Source organism: Rhineura floridana, chromosome 9 (genome assembly GCF_030035675.1).
Source record: "Rhineura floridana isolate rRhiFlo1 chromosome 9, rRhiFlo1.hap2, whole genome shotgun sequence".
Lineage (NCBI taxonomy): Eukaryota > Metazoa > Chordata > Lepidosauria > Squamata > Rhineuridae > Rhineura > Rhineura floridana.
In genome coordinates, this window is record NC_084488.1 from 126,854,325 (window position 1) to 126,877,519 (window position 23,195).

The following is a 23,195-nucleotide window of genomic DNA, read 5'->3' on the forward strand; positions in this document are numbered from 1 at the left end:
TCCAGAGAGTGAAAGATTCAACTCCCCTTTTAGAATTGCCTTGGCTGAGCACTAGAGAGAGAGAGAGAGAGGGGAGGACAGCTGGTGGTTCTTGCAGCCCCTCTGCTGCTATAGACACACTAAAAGCACCTTTATTGCTTAGTCTCAGCTGCGCATCTGCCAAGTGGGAATAATAGCGTCCTACTTCAGAGGGTTGTTGCGGGAGGGCATGTAAAAAACTGAGCAGCACTTTCCATATCCACAATTGCACAGCAGAGGTGATCTAACACGTAGCTGCTCCTAGGCAAGCCGGCCATCTTGGCTATTTCCTCAGATACAAGGCCACACAACAGCAAAGGAGCTCCAGATTCCAGCATTGTAAAGAACTCTCTCTGGTGAGCTTGTGCCGGAGGCCACAGAATCTCGAGGCTCACAGCACAAGAGCCAAGTTGCGAACCGAGGGAGGGCACGGCAGAGCCAACACATTCCAAAATGAGGGCGGGACGTTGCGCCAAAGCAACAACCCCTGAAGCAACCCAGGGCCAAAGGTGCCTGTTTACCTTGGTAGGCGAAGGGACCAACGGGGGAGCCACTGGAGAACTCAGAGCTGGAGCCGGAACAACAGGAGCAGCCAGAGGCGTCTGCGCAGGGGTGCTTGGCTCGCTGCTGCTCATCTCGCCGGTCGATGCAGACGCTGAGCCTGAGAGTCCAGCTGTGCCGCCGGACGCTGCAGAGTTGCCAGTCCGGGTGGGCTGCAAGGCAGCCGTTGGGGAGGGGCAGAGAAGGAGAGAGAGTTAGACAGCATCTGACTTGCTAGGCCTCTGCACAGCCAAGACCAGGGATGGCTCTCGGGCGCAATGACTTCAGCAGCACCAAGGGGTGAATCTCACACAGGTTCTGCAAGAAATGCGATCGAACGGATAAAGCCAGTAATCTGCAAAAGTTAAACTCTAAAACAACTCAGAGTAGGATCTGAGACGAAGGGCAATGCAGAGGAGTGCGAGTGCGTATGTGTGTGTGAGAAATGTGCCTTTGACAGTGAACCTCTCAAGAGGCCGGTTTCTCCTGGGAGGGGCATTGGGTCCAAACCCTGCTTAGAAGCCCCACCCAATCCCAGACTCATAGGGAGTGGTTGTGGTGAAGGGGAAAGCACTCCTCACGTGCTCCCAAGCACTCTTTTAGCCATTCCTGCCTATGTCCCAGGGATGAAACCTGCCGGCTCAAACTAAGCCCTTGAACTCTCACCTGCTGCTCAAGGGAAAGGCCGAAGCCTGCTTCTTCCCAATGTGGGCTTCCCAGAGGCACCCGGCTGGCCACTGCTGGGAGCAGAGGGTGGGACTAGGGAGGCACTGGGCATTCCGAGAGGCCAGTTAAACATCCCTGTCACTAGTGGCATGAGCAAAGACTGAAGAAGGGCCCCCGCTTCCACCTCAGATTCTGACAGCAGGTGCAATGGGGGTTCAGAGGCCAATGGGGAGCCGTTACTAGGAAACATGGCCAGACAAGGCCTCTGGATGCATCCACCCTTGGTTGCCTCTTGGGAGATGCTCATCAGCCTGGAGCTGCCTTGGTCCATCTGGTGAGCCAGGATCAACTGCACTGGGATGCAGGCTCCACAGACTGGGGGCACAGGCTGTGGGATCGGCAGCGTGTGCTCAACTGGCTAATCTGGCACCAGGATGGTAATATTGGTACACTTTCCTGCTCATGTATTCAGCTCTGTTTAGAAGGACGCCTGAAACACTAACTCTCATGGGGGTGACAAGAGGTTAAGATCTGAGGCTAACTGACAAATTGAAAATTAAACAAGTCACTGTGTCCAGACAGCATATATCAGAGAGCCCTAAAAATGTGAAATTATTTGTCTTTCAACAAAATATGCATCTTGTCACTAAAATTAGCCTCCTTACTGGAAGACTAGAAAGTAGCAAATATAATGCAGATTTTTTTTTTAAGTGATCTGGGAGAAGACAGGAAATCACAGGCCTGTTGTTCTGCGTAAATTGGTTGAGAACATTATTAAACTTAAGAGTTCTATAGAAGAACAAGCTTTGCTGAGGAAAAATAGGCATGGTTTCTGCAAAGCAAAGTCCTGCCTCACTAACCCTTTGGAGCACAATGGAAGTGCCAATAAACACTTGGCTAGGGATGATCCATCAGGCATGATGTATTTGCAGCTGTTAATTTAGTGTGTGACAGTTACGAAAAAGGCAAACACTATATAATTAAAGCTGTTTAAAAACGGAAGTGCAAACAGAGTAACTAGCACCATAATACCCTTATACGAACCTATGGTACAACCACATTTGGAATACTGTGTAACATTCTGATTGCCCTATCCTAAAAAGGATATTGTGGAGTTCAAAAAGATGCAGAAAGGGGCAACCAAAATGTTCAGAGGGTTGAAAAACCTCTACAAGGAGAGGATAAGACATTTGGAGCGTTTCAGTTTAGCTTAGGAGGGAAACCCAGTGGATTTCTCAGTCTCTCATAATCACCCAATGAAATTGGTGCTAGATTCAGAATAAGCAAAAGAAAATAATTTATGTATGGAATTCAATGTCACATGATGGGAGGACCACAGAGCAAAGTGGAACGTCCATGCTTAGATGCAGTATACCTGAATACCAGTTACTGGGGGAGGGAGAAGAGCAGATCTTGCCTTCCTGGCCTGCTGGTGGGATTCCCAGAAGAGGCATCCGGTTGGCCACTATGGGAAAGAGGATGCTGGACTAGGCAGGTCTTTGCTTTGGGTCTAGGAGGGCTCTTTGTAGGAGAATGTGGCAGGCAGGAAAACGGCCAGTAATGGCCGACGATGCTTGACTTGTAGTGCCTCAAGAGACCAGATCTCAGCCCACACAGAGAACCATCGGAAGCAGCCTTCAGTGCTAGGTGCTGCTCATTTTAATGGAACAGCCACACGCAAGGCCATGTTTTCTACACTCTAGCAGTGGACGCAACGATAAACTTTACACAGGACTCAAACAGAAACAAGCAATTGTTTGGAAGAGAAGAACAGAACAAATTCTGTCCGTGTCCAACCTAACCACCACCGTGAAGAGAAAGCCCAGATGCTCTGCTGCTGAACAGAGTCCCCTGCCTTGCATGTGCTCGGCCAAGTCACAAAGGCATGGCAGCAATTGCTGCAAGGGGGACGTCCTACATAAGCTGTCCGAGAAGCTCTCCCTAAGCCCCCCTCCCACCAGTAGCAAACAGTATTTGCATATGCACATTAGATAGTAATGGCAGTAGAATAACCAGAGTCTCAGCAAACACCTGCTTCTAGGCACTTGCCAGGTTTCAACTTTTCAGTCTGGCTCATTTTAGCTCCTCAATGACCCGTTTTTTGAAGCAGATCCCTGCTATTTGCCTGTGTAATTTACTCCTAAAACAACTTGAGCTCTTCTCCCTCAAGACTTACTGGATTTCCAGCTTAACAAGATGAGAGTTTTATGGGGAAATGGTGGACTGGTATAGAAGGCACAGACAGAGGACTGTTAAAAATGGGCACGTGGTAGATGTTGATCCCATTGGGAATGAAACCACCACACAGAAAAGATACACGCTTGGAGCGTCTACAGCAGCCTTTCCCAACTAGTGGGCCACCAGGTGTTGTTGGACCACAACTCCCATCAGCCTCAGCCAGCATTGCCAACGGTCAGGAAAGATGGGAATTGTGGTCCAACAACATCTGGTGGCCCACTAGTCGGGAAAGGCTGGTCTACAGGAATCGCTGTTGGCCTGGATGAAAAGCTGGGCTGGGCTGGGGCTGCCCACCTATATACCATCTTCTCAATCTTCAAGGTATGGAGCAATAACTGCAGCTCTACCCAGAGCAGACGGAAAAGAAGCAGGATCTTAGGAGTCTGCAGGTCACAGCTGGGAGTTACAGAAAGCAGCACAGAGTTGGGATAATTTGCCATGGCCGGTTCCTTAGCTTCGGTCCACAGACTAGCAATGCTCCTGAACAAGGTCTTGCGCCAGGCAGTCCTGCCCCTGCACGGTCTGCTCACCCACCTCAAGCCCTCTCTGTCCCCAATTGCCAACAACAGACAAGGGCTGTAGCAACTGTGATTTCAGAGGGAGAACGAAGGGGGCCCAGTTCCCACTTTTTGCAACAGAGAACATTCAGCATGAACAAGAGCTGCCCAATGCCCACCAGTTCTCACCTTGGGCCTCCTGGTGGTGGTCTGGTGGCCATCAGGAGTGGAAGGAAGAGGAGGAGGAGGAGGAGGAAGAGACAGGCATACAGGGCAAGACAGGGGCAGAGAGACACAGCGGCAGTGGTGGCAGCAGCAAAGAACAAGGCGAGGGGGAAACAAGGAAGACAGGAGAGCGGTTAGTCTGCATGGCATCAACGACTCATGTTCATCGACGTGCGCCTCCGAGAGTCACCCCCCCCCATTCCCTCACCAGCCCAGCCCCAATTCATGCACAGTCCTGATGGGGCTTTTACCAAAGTTGTGCTGGATGCACACTCTCCTTTGCTCAGACAAGGGGCAGTTCAGAGCCTTCCCTGTCTTTTCAATCAAGATGGCGGACTGAAAAATCTCCCCCCCCCCCGATATCAGTTAAGTGACAAAACATTGCAAGCAGAGGAAGAAGGCAAGCGCACAGGAGCCTAATACTCATTTCAGATGAAACTGGGTGGCCGGAGTTGGGAGGTCCTCCTTCAGTTAAACCTGCTATACAGTAAAACCTTGGAGCTGACCATCACCAGCCCTCCCTTCCCTTCCCCCGACAAAGGATACGCTTCTGGGGTGCAAACTCCTCAAAGCAGTTGTCAAAGGTGCAAATGAAACCCCCTTCCCACAATAACTGTAGGTGGTGGGCCACCAACGACACACATCTTTGTAATCCCAAAAGCAGCCACTGCCCAGCTCGCTCGCGCACTCTCTCTCTCTAGTTATATATATATATATATAGTTATATATATAGTTATATATGTATATATATATATATATAGTTATCTCTCTCTCTCTCTCTCTCTCTATATATATAGTTATTCCAAAGCTATTTTCAAGTTTTGGTTCAATTTTTGGGCTCTGTGACTGGAGGCGGAGTTGAGATATAGTCTGATTTTATGCCCGATTTCCCTGCACTACTTAAGAGATGTGTCAGATTTCTCACTTATTCTATTGATAAATACTTCAAAACATTATTGTGTTATTTTTCTACCCTCAAAAACATAAGTTAAATTTTTTTTTGTCATGTGGTGAAAATGTCAACACAATTGCCACAATTCTGGCAAGGCTGCTGCCCTGGCTCATTACTCTGAACGGCAGCAGCTTTCTAGGATTTAAAAAGGCTGACCTGGAGATGTCAGAGATTGAGCCTGGAACTTTCTGCATGCAAAGCTCATGCTTTATCACTGAGGCATGGGTGGGCTGACAACACCTCCCAAGCATAGCTTGGCTTCCAGAACAAGGCCTCAATCCTGGAGGCGCTAGCAAGATTAGGAAGAAAACCGCCACCCTCCTTCCTCACTCGAGCCGTGAGCCACAGACAGCACCCAGCGATGCAGAATGGTCTGCAGGGAGCAGCTCTGAGAAGTCACAGTGCTGTTTGTCTAATTGCTTTGCAATCTGCAAAACACCGTCGAAAGCCTTAAAATGTTCTTCTCTGAAAGGGGTGGGGAATATCATGTGGCCTGATGGTTTTGGCAGCTGTTTATCCACTCGTCTGGCACTTTCCTGGAGCTCCAGCTCTGCCCCCACCTAGCCAGCCACGTGGGCACAGAGGCTTTGCTCACAGCCCACACTGGCTGGCGCCCCCAAGCAGAACAGATCCTACAGTGCTTAGCTAGAACTTGTGGCCGGGTGGGTGGGTGGAGGGAATAGCCGTCAACTTGTAGGCACAAAATAGCTCAGCAATGCCAACTGCAGGGCTGAGCATGTGTGCTGGACAGCTGCAGTATTCCCACACAAGACCAGCACAAAGTTCAGACTCCATTCTCAGCCTTTTTTTTTTTAAGCATAAGTGTCTAGCCATTATGGCTGCAGAAAAATACTTGGGCAGTTCCTGACAAGATCTCCAAAGCTGTGATGAGGGAGAGGCAGGGGAGCAGGTTCCCAGTGTTCAGGGTGCGGGGCTCTGTGACTCCATACAGCACCTTGCCTCCAGCCCACCCCCATCATAGCTGACGCTCTGCCTCCCTTGAGAAGGAAGTGCCTGCTGGTTCTCAGGCAGAGAAAGTGGAGGAGGGACCTCCGCTCAGTGGCAGGGCATGTACTTTGCAGAGATAGGCTCCCAGGTTTGATTCCTGGGCGCATCTCCAACAAGACTGGTAAAGGAACGTCTGCCAGAGACTGAGAGCCACTGCCGGTAATATTTCTTGAAAGACAACCAGATCTATGCCCATTTTCATAGAATCATAGAACAGTAGAGCTGGAAGGGCCTATAAGGCCATCAAGTCCAACCCCCTGCTCAATGCAGAAATCCAAATCAAAGCATTCCCGACAGATGGCATTTTGCATTAATTCATGGTGGTTCCGACCTTTGAGTTTCCTTGGTAGACAGACAGTTCTGCCCTAGTCTGTAGGAGCTGCTAAGCTACGATGAAGAGGGCAAGGCACTGGTATGTGTTTATATATAATATAAATATATATAAATAAATGCCCTTCCAATGCATTTGCATCACTGTGGGTGGCTTACAGTGCAATTCGGGGGGGGGGGGTCAACAACTCTCCCAACAGCCATCTTAAGGTTGGACGGGATAACACCTTCCTCTAGGAGGCATTTATTGCTCTCCTTGCGCCCTCAGCCAAGCCTCCTCTGACTGCGTGAATGAGCCACAAAGGAAAAGGGTCAAGCATGGAGGGGCCACAGCTCATGGCAGAGCATCTCTTTTCCATGCAGAAACTCTCCAGTTCAGTCCCCAATGGCAGCACCTTCAGGCAGCGGCTGGGAAAGATTCCTTGCCCAAAGCCCTGCAGAGCCTCTGCCAGTCAGTGTAGACAATACTGAGCTAGGTGGGTCAATGCTCTGACTCGGTATAAGGCAGCTTCCTATCTTAACCTCGCACTTCCAAGGATCTTGTCCACATCCTTCGGCTGCACAACCTGGGAAGTGTCCCTTGCCATTGGGATACGCGGCTGCCAAAAAGGTTCCTCCCTGAGATCTGCTCTAATCATGGCATCCAAGTCACAGGAGATGCAAGCAAAAGATCTAGCAATACTGTCACGGTGGCCACCAAGCCCTCGTCCCTCACTTTCTCAGGCCCTTGAGGTAACAGACCTTTCACTACCCAAACAGCTCCTCTGGGTGATCGTGCAGATGCAACCACGGTGGGAAGAACTCTCCTTGTGCTAAAGCAGAGGCCCTCTACCTCCGCCCCAGGAAGTCTGCCTGAACTAAGCGGGCCATTTAACCCAATCATTCTCCACAAGATGGCCCACAGACCCAGACACAAACTGGACAGGGCAATGGGTATGGGCAGGCAACTGACTGCACGTCTGTGGAGCAGCCAGCCTTGCAGCGGAGGTTCACCCTTGCCACTGTCAGAGATAGAGACCAAACCCAGCGTGATCCTGAATGCACACGTACAAACTCTCAGTTGGTCCCACATGGAAATGTTAGCTAGAGAGGATGTCACACCTGTCAACCAATCTCCATCCAAGCCTGAAGGGGGCAGAACCCAAGCGGCAGGCGGCTCTGTCTTTCTGAGAAGGAACAGTTACAAGGTGTAGTTTGAGACCTGGACTCCTCTGTTCTGGCACCACAGATGTTAGACTAAATGCAAGCACTTGTTCATATTCTTCCTGTTGGCCTGGAGGCTGTCTATCCTGAACACAGAGAATGCCCCAGAGGGCTCCTTGTGGAGCACCAGCTGGCTTTTGCAGGAGAGCTTCCTGTGGGGTGGTGCCCAAAATATTTTGAAACGAAAATGATGCCAACAGGCAATTTGGTATAAACTCCTGAGCCCCATCCCAGTGAGCATCCATTACCAAATTCTAACTAGAAGGAGACTGCAGGAAGTGGGCAATACGCAACAGCCCTGGCAGTAACTGTGAGATGTTCATGGTACGGAAGGTGGTCTTTGTGACTGCATCACCAATGAAGCGGATGTGGCTCTTGACACTTGGCAAAAGACGCATTGGAGAGTCTGGGTCAAAGGTGGCCAAACCTTTCTCTGTCAAGGGCCATATTCCCTCAGGAATAATCTGTCGGAGGCCGCATGCCAGGGATGGGTGGAGCCAGAGACAAAAATATTCTGGATTAACTAATCCAGAATAAAGACCGCTCTGCTACCTTAGATTATAATTCTCAATTCTAGGCAGGTCTAATTCAAAAGTAAGCCCCACCAGGTTTGATGGGATTACCAACAAGCATGCAACACTTTCTTGTTTTTTAGTAGAACAGAGCAACACAGTTATTGTTCCAGAATCCAAATAAAAGTAATTTCCTTTCTCATTTTAGCATGCTAAATAGGCACACACAAAACGGAAGCCTAGGATTTGTTCTTAGACTGTTCTTTTCCCCAAGCCAGAGAACCAGGAAAAAGTTTGGTGTCTAGGTTGTTTTTTTTAAAAAAACAACTTATTTTTATTATGTAAATTATTGCCATTTCCAATTGTTCTGAACCTACAAACCAGGAACAGTAAGGAGGACGGAAGGAACTCTGATGGAATGAAAGAATGGGGCCGCTTCAGAAGGCTGTGGGGAGAGGAATATAAAATCAGATTGAGGGCTGCAAGTTATCCATTCGTGGCTTGGGGCTTCCCTTCTGCCAAAGTTGGTCACATGGGCATCCAAAGCCAGGATTGCTTGCAATCCCAGAATGCAGTGGGCATCAGCTGTCTGTGTCCTGAATATTTCATAACCTTGGGATTTTGTGCTGCAGAATGCAAAAGTCTAAACGCTCAGCGCTGTTATGCAAGTTCCCCTTCATCCCTAGGACAGCACCATATAAGTGCCTACAGGAAAATTACTTTTCAGAAGAGGGGTTGTGCCACGGCCATCGCTTCATTTGGAAATGCAGCTGCAAAGCACCAGCCATGTAGCCTTGTCCTGCACTGTCCCAGACCAGAGATGACACTACCCAGGACAAAACTGCCCCCCCATCCTCTCACCTCCAGCAGCACTCTCTCCCTGCTCCCCCATGGCAGGGGTGGTTTTAGGCCACCTGTTTTGATTATGGAAAGGCCAGCAGCAGCCATGCTCCATCATCATCATCATCATCATCATCATCATTATTTCTTTTAAGTTCATCTCAGTCCTACCCTTCCACAAGGCATTCAATCCATGAACTATAAAAGTCCATAAATATCAATAATGTCTAACCTCATCTATTAAATCCAATATCCAATTTTATGCTCTTTTGGTGCAGGCAATGAAGCCCTGGCTTGTATTCCCTGGACAGTCCTTAGATGGGAAACTTTTAGGGAGCAATCTGAATGGGCAGGACTGCTCCAGTTCTAGTTGCAGATGCTGTTAATTCAGCTCTGATTCCCTCCGTTTAGCTTTCTTTCCAGAAGACCAGACCAGTACCATGATGAGGCTCTCTATGCAGTACACTGCCTGCAAGTTGCCATCCCCACAATTGGTCACATTCTCTCATGGCACAGCTGACAAGCTCACAAGCACAGGAGCGACTTGCCCAAGGTCACAAGGGAGGATCTGCAGTCCAGGAATGAGCCTACGCTCCCTGAGTTGCAGGCCACTTTCCCCCATCGTGGCTGGCTGGCTAGCAGGCAGGCAAAGTCAGTCTTATGCAGCCAAGGTTAGTGAGGATCTACACTAGCATCTTAGCTAATTTTCAAAAGCAAATATTCTGCCTCAAAAATAGGCAAGTGCCTTGCTCAGTCTCTGTACTCCTGCACTTTAGCAGGAGAGCATTGCCAGAATAGTAACAAGTCCTTTTCACTGAGGGCATATGTAAAATGTGCAGAAACAGCTTCAGACTGCAGGTCATACTTCCCTAGCGTCTGGGGGAGGTCATAGATGCAGTGCCAGGCACACAGATCCAATACACCAGGCACCAGAAATGGGGGCTGTTTCTCGCCTGTGGGGTTTTCTGTCTGTTTGTCTACATGGAGGGAAGCTGCTGTCAAGATGAGCCTCAGGGCAGAGATGGTGATTGGCAGCCTGGCAGCTCTGGATGCCTTGCCCACGTGTTAAGAGGCTGCTGGACCCAGTTGCAACATGCAGCTTGCATGCACTGGGAGCAAATTTATTTTATTTTATTTATAAAACTATTTATATACCACAGTTTCATAAAATATATCTTTTGCTTTTTAATATGCTTTTACACCTTTTTTAAAAACAATATGTTTTTAACCTTTTTTTTAAAAAAAGTCTTCAAAGCTTTTTTAAAAAAATGTTTTTTAAGTTGTTTTGTTTTAATGTATTTTAATGCTTGTTTTTATGATGTTTTAAAGTGTTTTAGTGCTTTTGTATGCCACCCTGGGCTCCTGCTGGGAGGAAGGGTGGGATATAAATCAAATAATAAATAAATAAATAAAATATAACAAATTAAAACAGTTCTCCAGCTGGCTTCTGCAGGAGTTCAGTGCTGGTTCCCTGCACCACTTGATAACATCCCAATATCCTATTTTTTTCCTCCTTGCAATGTTATTGCCTCCCATGGCTCTCGGACCACCTTCAAGTCTGCACGTGGTCAAAGCTGCTGGAATTAACTTTCTGTTGCTTTCCAATAGCTGAATCACATGTTTTCCCCCAAGTATGCCCACTGCCCACTTAATAATCCTCAGCCTAAGGACCGCAAGAGGAAGCCAAAGGGACTTGGATACATGCAACCTCTGCCAAGGGTGGGTCACCAAATACCAGAGACATTTGCTAGGAAACAAATCCTGACATTGTAGACATGCAAAACCTTTTTATTCCAAAACAAAGGATTACAGAGGCCACCCAAAATAGTTGTAGGTTTCTGGAACTGGTCAGGAGGGCATTTATGTATGTATTTGATCTATTTCCATATCACTTTAAACCCCCCCCCAAAAAAATCTCAGCAGTTTACAACAGAATGGATTTAAATAAAAAAGAACAAAAATATAGACAAAGAACAAGAGCAAGACATGAAACCAGCAGCGTTATTGCCCAAAGGCCTGAACAAACACCAGGCATCTGAAGGCCAGCCATGTGGGTTCCAGAATGATTTCAGGGGAACAGGAATTCCAGAGCCAGGGTGCCACCACTGAAAAGGCATGATCATGGACACCCAAGAGGAACTCAAGAGCTGGCTTCTGCTGTTCCCCTTCTGCCAGATTTTAAAACCATCTTTTAAAATAGCCAACAGGTAGCAGCACCTCCCCACCACTTGGTCAGCCAAAAGACCCGGAATCAAGCGTCAAGCACATTTTCCGTCACGTAATTACGGCTACACAGCACTCCCGCTGCGGCAGGAAACTTGCACATTTGCCTCTGAACATTTATTTATTCATGCACTCAACCTCTTATGCAGAAGACCCCAGAAACTCCATTTGCAAAACTGAGATGACAGATTTGTAGCCTGCAAAGAAAAATGGCCCTCTGAAGAGGGCAACCTCCTAACAGCTAAGGCTGTCAAATTAGCTAGAAATGTTAGAAGCAGAGGAAAATGGCTGAACAGGCAGCCTTGCTAGGGACATATAAAAGAGAGCAGTCAACATGCAACTTTCCAGAGCAGGCACCATCATCTCCCCAACTCCCCCCAAGCAGTGGCAGTAGCTGCGGCAGCACTAGCCCTCCATGCCGCTCGGAGGCAAAAAATATGCTGCATGCAACACCACAGGAGATGAAGAGAGAGGTGAACTCAAACTCAGAAAGATGAGTAATGAAAGGCAAGCACGTCCCTTAGATCCAAGCGTGTCGTCCCTCCCCACATCTTCCAGCTTTGCCCCTATGGCCCAGATGAAGGAGACAGACTCAAAATGAACCCCACTGTCTCGCTTGAGCAAGCAAAATGGTTTAGAAGCAACGGCAGGGTGTCCATTGAACAGTACCTTCCGAGCAGTTGTAGCCTGTTTCATGGTTGCAGAAGACAGAGAAGAGGAAGGCAGACAGAGAAAGTGAGAGAGAGAGAGAGAGAGAGAGGCAGACAGAATATTAGACGATTCAATCACAATAATGCAGCACTCCCAAGCACAGCCTGTCCAGGAGATCTTGCAAATGGCTGCAGCTCTGTCGTCTTTTCTCTGCCGTCCTTTGACCCGAGAATCCAGCCACGGCTTCTCCTCCTAGATTTCTGGCTGATTACTGGGGCTTTAGAGCTCAGGAGCATCCTGCCAGTCGCAGCCACAGGCCGCACATCCTTTCCCCACTGCCCTCCAACCACCGCCCCAGCTGCTCATTACATCACCACTCCTGAATCTTCCCCTCCCCTCCCCAAGTTCCTAGCAGGCAGCTCTCTGATCCAGACGCCGCTGCTGCTGCAGAACCAGAGATGGAGCGAGCCTCTTCTTCATCAAAGTGAGGAGAGGAGGGAAGAGAAAGGGACGTGCCGCTCAGGGACATGCAAGGTGCTCTTCGTCACTTAGCAACCCCTTAAGCTCAGCTGTCTCCCCGGCTAATTAGAAGGCTTCTTTGTGGCTCCCCCCCTCCCCTCCCCTGAAAGGCAAATGGGCTTGGCTAAATCTCCATGCCTAGCAGAGCCCCTGAGAGTTTCCTCCATTCCACAACTCAGACTGGAACCTCGCTGTGGGGATCCTGTGGAGGCTCACCAGCAGCCCCACAAAGTGGCTCAAAAGGACAGTGGCTCATTCACTGGAACACCTGCATTTCCATACTATTAAAGGACTCAACAGCCCAGTCCAGCTGGTTGCTCGCTATCATATGTAGAAAAGCAGAGAATACACATGTACAAAACATGAATGCAAAATTCAGCATAAAATTTATGATTTTTAGGAAGCCAATACTGCACAAATACTGCATAATTTGAACCTGGTCAGTTGTGGAATCTTGTGTGCTTGTGAGGAAGGTTCCAAGTAATGGGAAAGTTGACCAGCAGAATCTCTGGGACCCTTTGGAACAGGCATGGCACTTATGCCGACAAGGGACTGAGCATGGCTATGAAATATTGGACGCTATGGAAACCTTAACCTGATTTCAGCAACTCTACTAACCTGAGCACCATGGATTAGATTATCTCATGATGAGAATTATGAACTGAATTAAACAACAGCTAGCACTCACATGCTTCACTGTACTTGATGCTGCACATGTCATCATAACTGATTATATTTTGAACTTCTAGTATTTTCAGTACATTCGTCTCCTTTGCTTTTCTGGAAGCATCTCCCGGGAGCAGAGGAGGCGGGAGAGAGGCACGCAGTTTCCTCCCTCCTATCTTTTTACCCAGCATGCACGCTCCAGCTCAGTAAGACCCAAAAAGCTTATCCACCAGGACACCCACTTTCAAAACCTTGTGCCACTATAAAAAACCAAAGGAGGCCTCAGGCTCCCAGTGTCCCTTTCAGGCAGGCAGTAAGAGCCCTCCATTAAGGGATACAGCAACCAACCTGGCATTAGGTCCTGATCCACAGATCAGCATGTGGGTGGGACACTCCAAGCTGTATCCTAAAGAGGCACAGAGTCCTTCACATTTCCTTCCATGATACTTATAACCTTTCCATCTGGGGCTCACTGTACTTTCATGTTTCTGAACCTTTGGGGGACGAGAACAGGGAACTTCTGGGGGCCTCCAGATGCTGTCAGAATACAACTCCCCCATCATCATCCATGCCCATTCGCCATTCTGGCTGCAGAGGCTGATGGGAGCTGGAATCCAACATCATCCAGAGGGCCACAGAAGGTTCCTCATCCCTGTTTGAAGATGTGTGCAAGAAATGGATGCTTTCGAGATCTGCTGTGGGCTACATGGATTAAGAGGGGGAAAGCAGACAGCCCCCCCCCCAAAAGCCCTAAGATTTGGGCATGCACCCAGAAGTTTGGGTTTGTTAACGCTGACCATGCTATCAATGGAAATGTGTACTTGCTAAAATAAGAAATATGTATAATCATAATTCTGTGCCAGAAAATTCTGCATCCCATGGCCCAAAGAAATTTAATACACCAGCATGGATTTGCTAATTTTATAGTTTTTCTCCTGCTTCTGTCACAACATTATGCACGACATGAAGACCCTCTTTTGGTTTCAAGAGATTTCCCCTGCTTCTCTCTCTCAAACTGGCCTTTTAAATGAAATTAATTGTGAACTCAGAATGCTTAAATTTTGCTACCAAGACAACCCCCCCCCACAAATTTACAACAGGCTTTTCGGGAGTTACAACTAAAGACACCAAGTCCTGATTTTTTGTTTGGTTTGCAGTGTTCAACACTGTCCTCCCAAAATAAGCTCACTATTAGATCCAACCTAGCTGTTCCTACAGTATCCTATCATAGTCCACAATCACAGCAACTGGACAGAATCAGAAACATATTAGATGTTTGTGAACACTTGCCCCAAAGCTAAAATATATTCAAGGTTATTAGCCACATTAAACTGTAGACATCTCCTAAGAAGTCCAAACTATTTTAAAACTGCTATTAGCAGGAAGAAATGACACTCAGGATAATTTTGCTTAGCATCTATATGCTAAGAAGAATAATGCCAACCTTCTGCAGTGGGAGATTTGCATTGGCACATAACTTCCCAGTACAGTCAGCATTCCCCAAACTGGGACCTCCTCCTCTCAAAGGAAAGCAGAGCCAGGACACTGGTCACCCAAATTGGGTTTTTACCACTACAAACCATACACAATTGGAGGCTAGCTCTTGTCCATCTTCCTTGGGGAGGGGATGACAACAACTCGCACCAGGGTTAGGAGAGTGTGGGGGGCACAGTCAAGCCAACCCATCCACCTTGCTGGTGACAACCGTCTCTTTTTAAAATGGAAATGGACTGTCTTCAAGTCCATTCCGACTTATGTTTTCATGGCAAGCGGTATTCAGAGGTGGTTTACCATTGCCTTCCTCTGAGGCTGAGACTAAGGTCACCCAGTGAGCTTCATGGCTGTCTGGGGATCCAAGCCCTGGTCTCCCAGGACGTAATCCAGCACTCTAACCACTAGGCCACACTAGCTGCCTCCTCATCTCAACTTCTACTTGCAAAGCAGCTGCCAAGATTGAACACCTCATGGAAACTGAGTTGGGGTAGAGGGTGCTTCCAAAAAAGCCCAGACAATTGTCTGCCACCTGCCAGCCACCCTTACTCCAGAGCAGCAGATCTGTGGGATCCTCGTGCTCTGCAGAGAACTGGGCTCGGTTACATGGAGCCATGAGTGTGCCAATTATTTTCCATGCAACTATAAACGTCTGTGCTTGTACCACACAGACATGGGACATTTGCTGAAGCTGACACCATAGCCTATGCCAGGGTGGATGGCAGAGAGAGAACCAGGAGAAAGGATGGCACAGAGGTGTCACCTGAAGCCTTTTAGGTTGGCTTCAAGTTTGATCTGGAATTGGCTCCAGCCCAGGAGAGATTAAAGGCCCCTGCACAAAGGACAACCTTACATAGCAAGACTGAGCTACAGCCAACGAAGTTGCTCCGTTCACGCAAGGACTTCCACTTGCGCAACAGAACTTTCCCTCCCTCCCCCCGTGCCCCTCCAAAGCTGTTCTGGGTTTTTCCCCTGGAGCAGATGGGGGGCAATGGCGGGAGTTGAGGAGAGGGAGGGAAAGTTCTGCTGCTCAAGGGGCAATCCTTGCACAAATGGAATGATTTTATTGGGTATCACCTCCTGCCTTTCCTGTGCCCCACCACTAATGGCCATGCAAGGCAAGATGTGCCCAGAGACTATAGCAGCGCCTCTCAACAAGCAAGATCCTGGACTCCAAAGCGAGATGCCCACTCTGCCTCTTACCACATGGCAAAGCAGCCATCAGGAGTCCCACTGCCACAACCAGTGCTGGACTGACAAAAGGAGCTCAGAGCAGCAACACACTGTCAGGTGACACCAAGCCTCAAAGGCCCCACAGTGCTGGAACAACAGCAGGAGCACACCCCAGAGAGGCTGTCACTGTTGCTGCGTAGAGACAAGGCCCTTCATTATCAGCAGCCAGCTGGGGGAGGGAAGGTGTGGGCAGCTGGGACAAAGAGAAAAACAGCCTGTACTCGGGTGGCAGAAATGCACACTCAGGAAACAAAGCCCAAGGCAGGAGTGAAGCACACAGAAGGCTGCCTTACAGCAGGTCAGACTAAGTGTCCACCCAGCCCAGTATGGCCCGCTCTGACTGTCAGCAGCTTTCCAGGGTCTCAGGCAGACTGAGGCTTTTAACTGGAGATGCTGGAGAGGATTCAACCAGGGCCTTCTGCTTGCAGAGAAGTGCTCCACTGCACAGTCATAATCCCTCCCCAAAGGGCTCCATGGAGTCTGCATATCCAGCCCAAATAAATTCTAAAATCTGTATAAAGTAGGTGAACAAACATGTTTATTTTATTTTACATAATCTCCCCCACCCCCACTAAACATGGGGAAGGGGAAAGAGACACACAAGGCCCTGAGGCCCTGTCCCAAGGACTCAACTCAGTCCCCTCTGGCTTCCCAAAATATCATCAAAAGGAGTTCAGGGATAGAACACAAAAACTCTCTGGATTCTGCCCATGCATCCCAGGGAAGAAGCCATCCTGCCTAAGGCAGCTACTACACAGGAGGAGGAGACCACAAGTGCCAGGGGACCATCTAGAAGCTAGAGTCTGTTCCAGAGATATCCCAACTGTGAGTGAGGATGGTGACAATACTTCTGGGGTTTACACGTTTGGCCTCCTGTAATTCCACCAACCTTCGCCCAAAATTCACCCACCAACATCTGCCTAAGCTGCCATTCAGTGGAAAGAGGGAGCAGCAGGTGAGTTTTTGGGATCAGGAGCAAAAGAGAACGCCTCCTTAGTAAACAATCATGTCCTTCCCAAACAGGCTGGCTCCCAAGAGGAAGCAAGTAACGCGAGGCTCCTCCCAGGAAGCCCATGACTCTGTCAGAGCACTCTTTCCAGCACGACCTGATAGCCTCTCCAGGGGTGAGCAGGCTCTTGGCTGCCCAAGCCCTGCTCTGCTCGGCCTCACCTGTATACACGGGAGACGGCCGTGTGCTGCACCCACTGACTGTAAAAGCAGCATGAGAAAGCAGGGCGAATCCTTTTCAGTTACTCTAGTTACTAGACATCCTTCCCTGGTGCTCCCAGGATGCCTAGAAAACAGACTGTCCCGTCTCAGGAGTGGAGAGGCACACGCTCCTCATCTGGAGACAGATGGCAGGCTGGGAGTGCCTTGGGGGTGGGGATGGTTAATAGGGTGGGGAAGGAGCAGATGCAAAGGCGGAGGGGAGAGGGTACTTTGGTGACCCTCAGACTGGGACCACGGGAGCCATCTGTCACCAAAAAACACAGCCAGAGGGAGCCATTAACCCGATTAGCAGCTGCGCATGGGACTCTAAGCTGCGCTGCAAAGAGCCCCCTGATCTCATCAAGAAGGATTTACCTACTGTCACCTTCAGTTGTTCTGAGCCCAGCTCTGCTTTTAACACTGATCCAAGCTTCCAAACAGGGCTGAGACAGATCTTACTGCTCTGAAATGTCATGAGCATATGTATATTTGGGGGTGCACTGAAGAAACCATTTACCCGCTTCTCCCACAGTCAAGGGTGAGGAGGCTTCAGTGACGACACATCACCGCCTGCTCTTCTCTTCTAGGGTTCTGAGCCGTTGCATCATCACTTATGGGAGCAGCTCTCCTGGGACTGGGGCCGCCTGGCGCTACCTCTCCCCTCACAAGCAATTAGACAGGCTGAGACTTGCCGCCAGGAGCCAAAGAGGAAGCAAACCCTTGGCTGGACACCGGGAGATGGAAAGGAAGAGCTGGGACCAGACCAGGGCTTCATGCAAAGCGGCGGGTCGGTTCTTGCAAGCAGCAGCAGGGCAAAAGCCAGAGAGGACGCAGCACATGCAGGTCAGGAGGCCTGAGGGACATGCAGCAGCAGGGGGGGGAAAGAGATCATTGCCAAAGTCGGGAAGGGGCCACCACCTAGCCACAATAGGACTGCTGCCCCTTAGCGCCATCTTGGAGAAGGTTTTCCCCCTTGGATGTCATTTCCACCACGTCCTGCGAAGTCCTGGAGGCCAAGAACGGACAATCCACCTCCACGTCGAAGCAAAAAGGTAGGACCTCTTGTTGCGTACGTTGCTATCTCTGGGTCTTTTCTAACAAGCCGCTTCTCAGAGTGACTGCAGAGGGCCAAACTGCAGGAGATGCAGGCAATTCATGAACCAAAATTCATGAACCGTAAGCAGCCACAGGGACTTTGATTTCAAGTGCAGCAGCCTGGTGGTGTGTGTGTGGTGGGAGAGTTGACCCTTTCCTCCCCATTACCATTTTCATTTTCCAAATCTGGCCTCCTCCCCAAAACCGCCATTAAGACTACTACCAGAAAAAATATATGGAGAGCAGCAGCATTTGGTTTCCTTATTTCCATACATGTTTCTGCTCTACATTCCTTTGTTTTGTACAGAAGATTCTCTCAAGTGATAAAGCATTGCTTGCCTTGAGAAAAGCTGGTGCTTGAGAACCAAAGCCCAAGGAGTGCACAAAGCCCCCCACCGCCACTCCCCTGCTCCAAGAGGTGTGGGGGCGGTCATTGTCCCTTCTCTTCCAAAAGGGGACTGGGTCTTTCCTGGCTGGGATGGTCTGAGTGACAGAAGAGACAAGTCACCCTCAGGCTCCTTCCTGACACAGACAGCTGCCTGCTCTTGGTCATGCCCGCTCACTTACTGGGGATGCCAGTGGCATGCGCTTGACTGTAAACCTTTCCTTGTGTGCTGCCAGAAACTAAATGGAAAGGTGGCAAGCAGCAGAAGCCTACACAGTCAGGCTATGCAGGGCAGAGACGTAGGCAGCTCTGCCCTCTGAATACCACTGAGTTGATGACAACTTAAAGTGAACCTTGCAGGAGACCAGGGAGCCCTGGCACTGTTCAGCTGCCCAAGACCCTCTCACCCACTCAAGCCAACGTGGGTGCCAGCAAAGGGAACGGGCATGCAAGAGGGACCCATGCATGTGCGCAACTGACGAGGCCACAGCAGCCATGAGCCCAGTCACTGTCAAAACTGTTTCATGCGCAATGTGGGACTCTGTAAAGAGGAAAAATAGGCACCACCTTCTTAGGTTTCACTCCACGCTGCATGGAAAGGGGACAAAAGAGTAGATGTTAGAAAGAAAGCGGTTACACACCAAAGGCAAGGGGGGAGTCCACCAGCAGCCTCGCTGTGGCCAAAATGGAAGGCTAATTCAGGGCGGGCATCTCTGTTAGCCCCAATTCACCACCACCCCCTCATCACAGCCCTGTTATCCGCCAGGAGGTTTAACCCCAACCCAAGACAAAGCTTTAGAAGAAAGAAAAGGGGTTGGACAGCAATGGATAGTCCTGGGACCCTGAAGAGACAGGCAGTTCACACAGCAGCAGAGGTTGGAATGAAAATAAGGTGACTAATCAGAGATGATGTTGGCCCCTGTAAGCAGGACCAAACATTAATATATCCTGCCTTTACACTAAAAATATTCAAGATGGCTTACACTAAAGATTCAGTTAAAATAATACAAATGGAAATAGAAAACAAGCAAGCTGGCAGTAAAACCACCGCCAGTAAAACAGCAGCAATTAATTTTCATTTTGTTAGTCAATTAAAAGGCCAGGAAAAGGCCAGGCACCTGAAGCAGGCGAGTCGTTCCAGCGTTGGAGCCCTTATACTTTCCCCAATTGCTCCTGCTGCCACCACCGCCAGCCTCCCCAGGGCTGCGCCCCCAGCGTCTGAACTGGAGGGTGCCTCTTTTTACATTCTAGAGTCAAACCACCGTGTTCTGCTGGCAATGTTAGTAAGACGGAAAGTAGATGTGGGGATGAATGAATAGGTGGCCAAGGCAGGAACAGGACACTCCTTTCAAGGAACTGCACTGGAGGCAAGCAGAGGCACCCTGCAAAACCCCATTTTTAACATGTGTGGACTCAACAAAAGCATTTTGCACTAAATTCTGCTCTATGCCTATCTGTTAAGGCACCATATCCAACTCTCTGTTGGTTGTTGCCACAAGTGTCTCCATCCATTAAAGTCAAGAAGCAGGCTATCTTGCGGTCTCCATCCTTGCTCTTTTGTATTGTTTTTGTTTCTGTAACTGCGCTTGAAAGACAAAATAAAAAGTGCTGTCCCAAGAGAACACAGTCAAGGGAGGATATCAGAGGCAAAGTCCTGCTGTGTCCAAGTGCTCCTTTCCACATCACACCGGGGAGGGAAACTCGCTCTTTCTAACGCAAGCCCAGCCCTGTGCTTGTGCCTGGCTAATCTCAAATATAGTTTGGTCCTAAAACCCTAGCAAGTAGCACTACAAGCTGCACAGGGGTCTCTTTCCTTTCCAACAATACAGTCAGACCCTAATAACAATGTCACTGTAGGATGGCAACAGATCAGAAGTCTCAACAGGAGACTAAATGCAGCACAGGCATAATCATGTTTACTTGGAAGTAAGCAACACTGAGTTCAGTGAGACATTCCCAAGCAGTCCATTTAGGATCGTAGCCAGTATGCTTTATGGGACAAGTTTTGCATTACTATATGCGAAGACCCCGTCCCAAAGGAAGAATAGGGCTCTACTGATTGTAGCTTGCTCTAATCCGAGTTTGGAAGCCTATGGGAAACAGTAGGGCACCCCTAAATGGCTGTTGAGCAAAAGGCAATTCCCTCTCCCCCATCAAAAGGAGGCTGCAAGAAACCAATTTCAAAATGACTCCTTCAGCATCCATTATTCCCAGAGAACCATTTACAGGTCACTGAGTTGAACATGATAGTACTACAACACAATACAAGCAGATAAAATTAATGCAAATGCATTAAGTCTTTTTAATCCTTGAAGGAGAGACTCTCAAAGTATCCTCCCTTGGTCCCCTTTAGATAGGCAACGCCCCTTTTGTAATAGATCCCCTGGCTCTACTGACACCTGGTGGAGCAGTGGTTTGCTTCTGACTGCCAGCTCCCAAATCCAGCTTGAAATGAGAGGTGCAGGCAGAAACCCTTCTCGGCAGAATGGATGAAAACGGCCCCAACATTCAATTTCCTCATTCTTCCTAGAAAGAAACCACAGATGTATAATCCTGTGTCTTAGACTGAGAAGCAAATAGAAGTCAAGGGAGAAGCATCGCTGCAGAACGGGACTTACGGAAGGGTAGGGACAAGGAAGGACGTGAAGGCAATTAGGCAACAGCTGGACCAATGGAAGTCCAAGGTTGGCGGGTTGGGAGCATGTTCACTAATGAGGTTTTGAGTGGTATATGGTTATGATTAAATTATATCTGTGTACATGGCACTTTGGTGAGTAATACAGACAGAACCCCCTAGCCGTGATGAGCTAACAGTCTAGATTTCAAACACAGGAGGGAGCAGCAGAGGACAATGGAGGGAAGCCTAAAAAGGCAAAGGAGGGTATGCCTTTGTTTCAGCTAGGTATGCTCAGGCAGTGTTTCAGTAGACAATGGGGGCTAAAAGGTTGGGGCAAAGACTTCACAGAGAAAAGTGGGTTTTATGGAGGATTTGAAAGAAGGGGGTGGCACTCACAGAAGTGTTTAGGGAAGCAGTTCCAGGCACAAGTGGCAGCAAGGAAGAAAGAGTGAGTCTTCTAAGGGTGGAGGAAACCCTTTCATCAGCTGAGGGCGGTGAAGCTGGAGAAGCAAAGGGATTAGGGCATGGGGGCAAGACCACAAAGGGGTTTGGAGTTGGGCAAGGAGTTGGGGCTGGCTCCAGGAACAAACAGGAAGCCAATGCAGGGGCTGCAGCAGAGGCACCACATGGCCAGAGCAATTGGCAATGTTGGTGGCAGAGTGTTGGAGGGAGATGAGGGAACCAAGTTGGCCAGAGAGGAGAAGGCAGCAGCAGCCAAGGTGAGAGAGGACACCAGAGTTTCCATCAAGCCAGTGAAGAGGGAGAACTGAATTTCTGCACCATTGCACGTGACTCGGTGGTGAATGGCATGATGGACTGAGCAGGCAGAATAAATGAGAAAGGAGTAAAAAATAAAGCCAGCTCCAGATCGGATGGTGGCACAGTTAGTAGATACGGAGAGTGAACAAAGAGAGGGCGGCTTGAGAGAGAAAAATGAGGAATTCAGTCTTGGACATCTTGGGTTGGATCCAGAGCAACTTATTCATACTTATTTAACCAAAAGACCACAAGATTTTAGGTTGCATTGAAATCTATGAGAAAAGTTAGTCATGACTAACTTGCTTGGATGTTTCAGCACCATCTCAATCACGGTATGGCTGAAGAGCAAGGTAGCCACACTTCCGTTCCATGGAGATTTGTGAGACAACCCCCCCCCCTGATTTTAAGGGGACCTGAGTGCAGCTAACTTGCTCTGCAGCCAAAGCCACTGAGGTTAAGATGGCAATGAAACACCCAAGCAGAAATAGCAGGCAGGCCATTGCAAATGTCAGACTGGAGGGGAGAAGGAATTGTCTAGGAGGAGAGGTGCAAAGGGGTGACCATAGCTGGTTAAGACAAGCAATCTTCCTGACCGTGTTAAGTGAGCTAATGTTGGCAGGCACGTTACAATTCTTCCATAATGTTTGCATTTTAGAAGACAGCTTAGCCTCAACTGGACAACCTGTGCCAGCCATTAGGGGGCAAATCTTGATAGGTAGCCTTGGAAATCAGAAAGGCTGGGACTGCTGCAAGCAATCCTTCCACATTTTTGCCATCACACTTTTTAGTAACTCTGCAGTCAAGGAAATAATTTTTATCGGGGGTACTGCAGGAAGAACTGCCTCTGTTGCTGCTGGCCCGCTTGTGCCATGTGGGAAAACCTTGCAAAGCCCAGAGCCTTATCTGCATCAAACCATTCCCCTTCCACTCCCACCCCCTCAGTTTTGATAGGTGGTGGATTTGGAAATGCTTGCCTTGGTAACAGACTAGATGAGAGCCAATAAACTGAAGCTCAGTCCAGACAAGACTGAGCCACTGTTAGTGGGTGGTTCATTTGACCGGATGGAGTGGCTGTGGCCTGCTCTTGATGGGGCCACACTCCCTCTGAAGGAGCAGGTATGTAGCTTGGGAGTACTTCTGGATCCACGACTGTTGCTTGAGGCTCAAGGCATGGAGTACCTTCCACCAGCTTCGACTGTGCCCATATCTGGACAGTGATAGCCTAATTTCTGTTGTCTATGCTCTGAAAACCTCTAAGTTAGACTATTGCAATGCATTATATGTGAGGCTTCCTTTGAAGTCAGTTTGGAAACTCCAA

General features: G+C 48.9%; 1 protein-coding gene across 7 annotated transcripts in view; it reads right to left on the reverse strand.

Annotated features, from left to right (window-relative positions):
• DCTN1 (dynactin subunit 1) overlaps window positions 1–23,195 on the reverse strand; it is a 76,350-nt gene that overhangs the window by 17,717 nt on the left and 35,438 nt on the right. For 5 of the 7 annotated variants that reach the window (XM_061583723.1, XM_061583725.1, XM_061583724.1 and 2 more), the window contains 3 exons: window positions 11,922–11,939; window positions 4,149–4,169; window positions 540–731 (listed from right to left, as the gene is read on the reverse strand). In XM_061583723.1, the coding sequence (XP_061439707.1) occupies window positions 540–731; window positions 4,149–4,169; window positions 11,922–11,939 (231 nt within the window). The remainder of the gene's footprint in view (window positions 1–539; window positions 732–4,148; window positions 4,170–11,921; window positions 11,940–23,195) is intronic. The other 2 variants (XM_061583721.1, XM_061583722.1) reach the window with 2 other exon arrangements.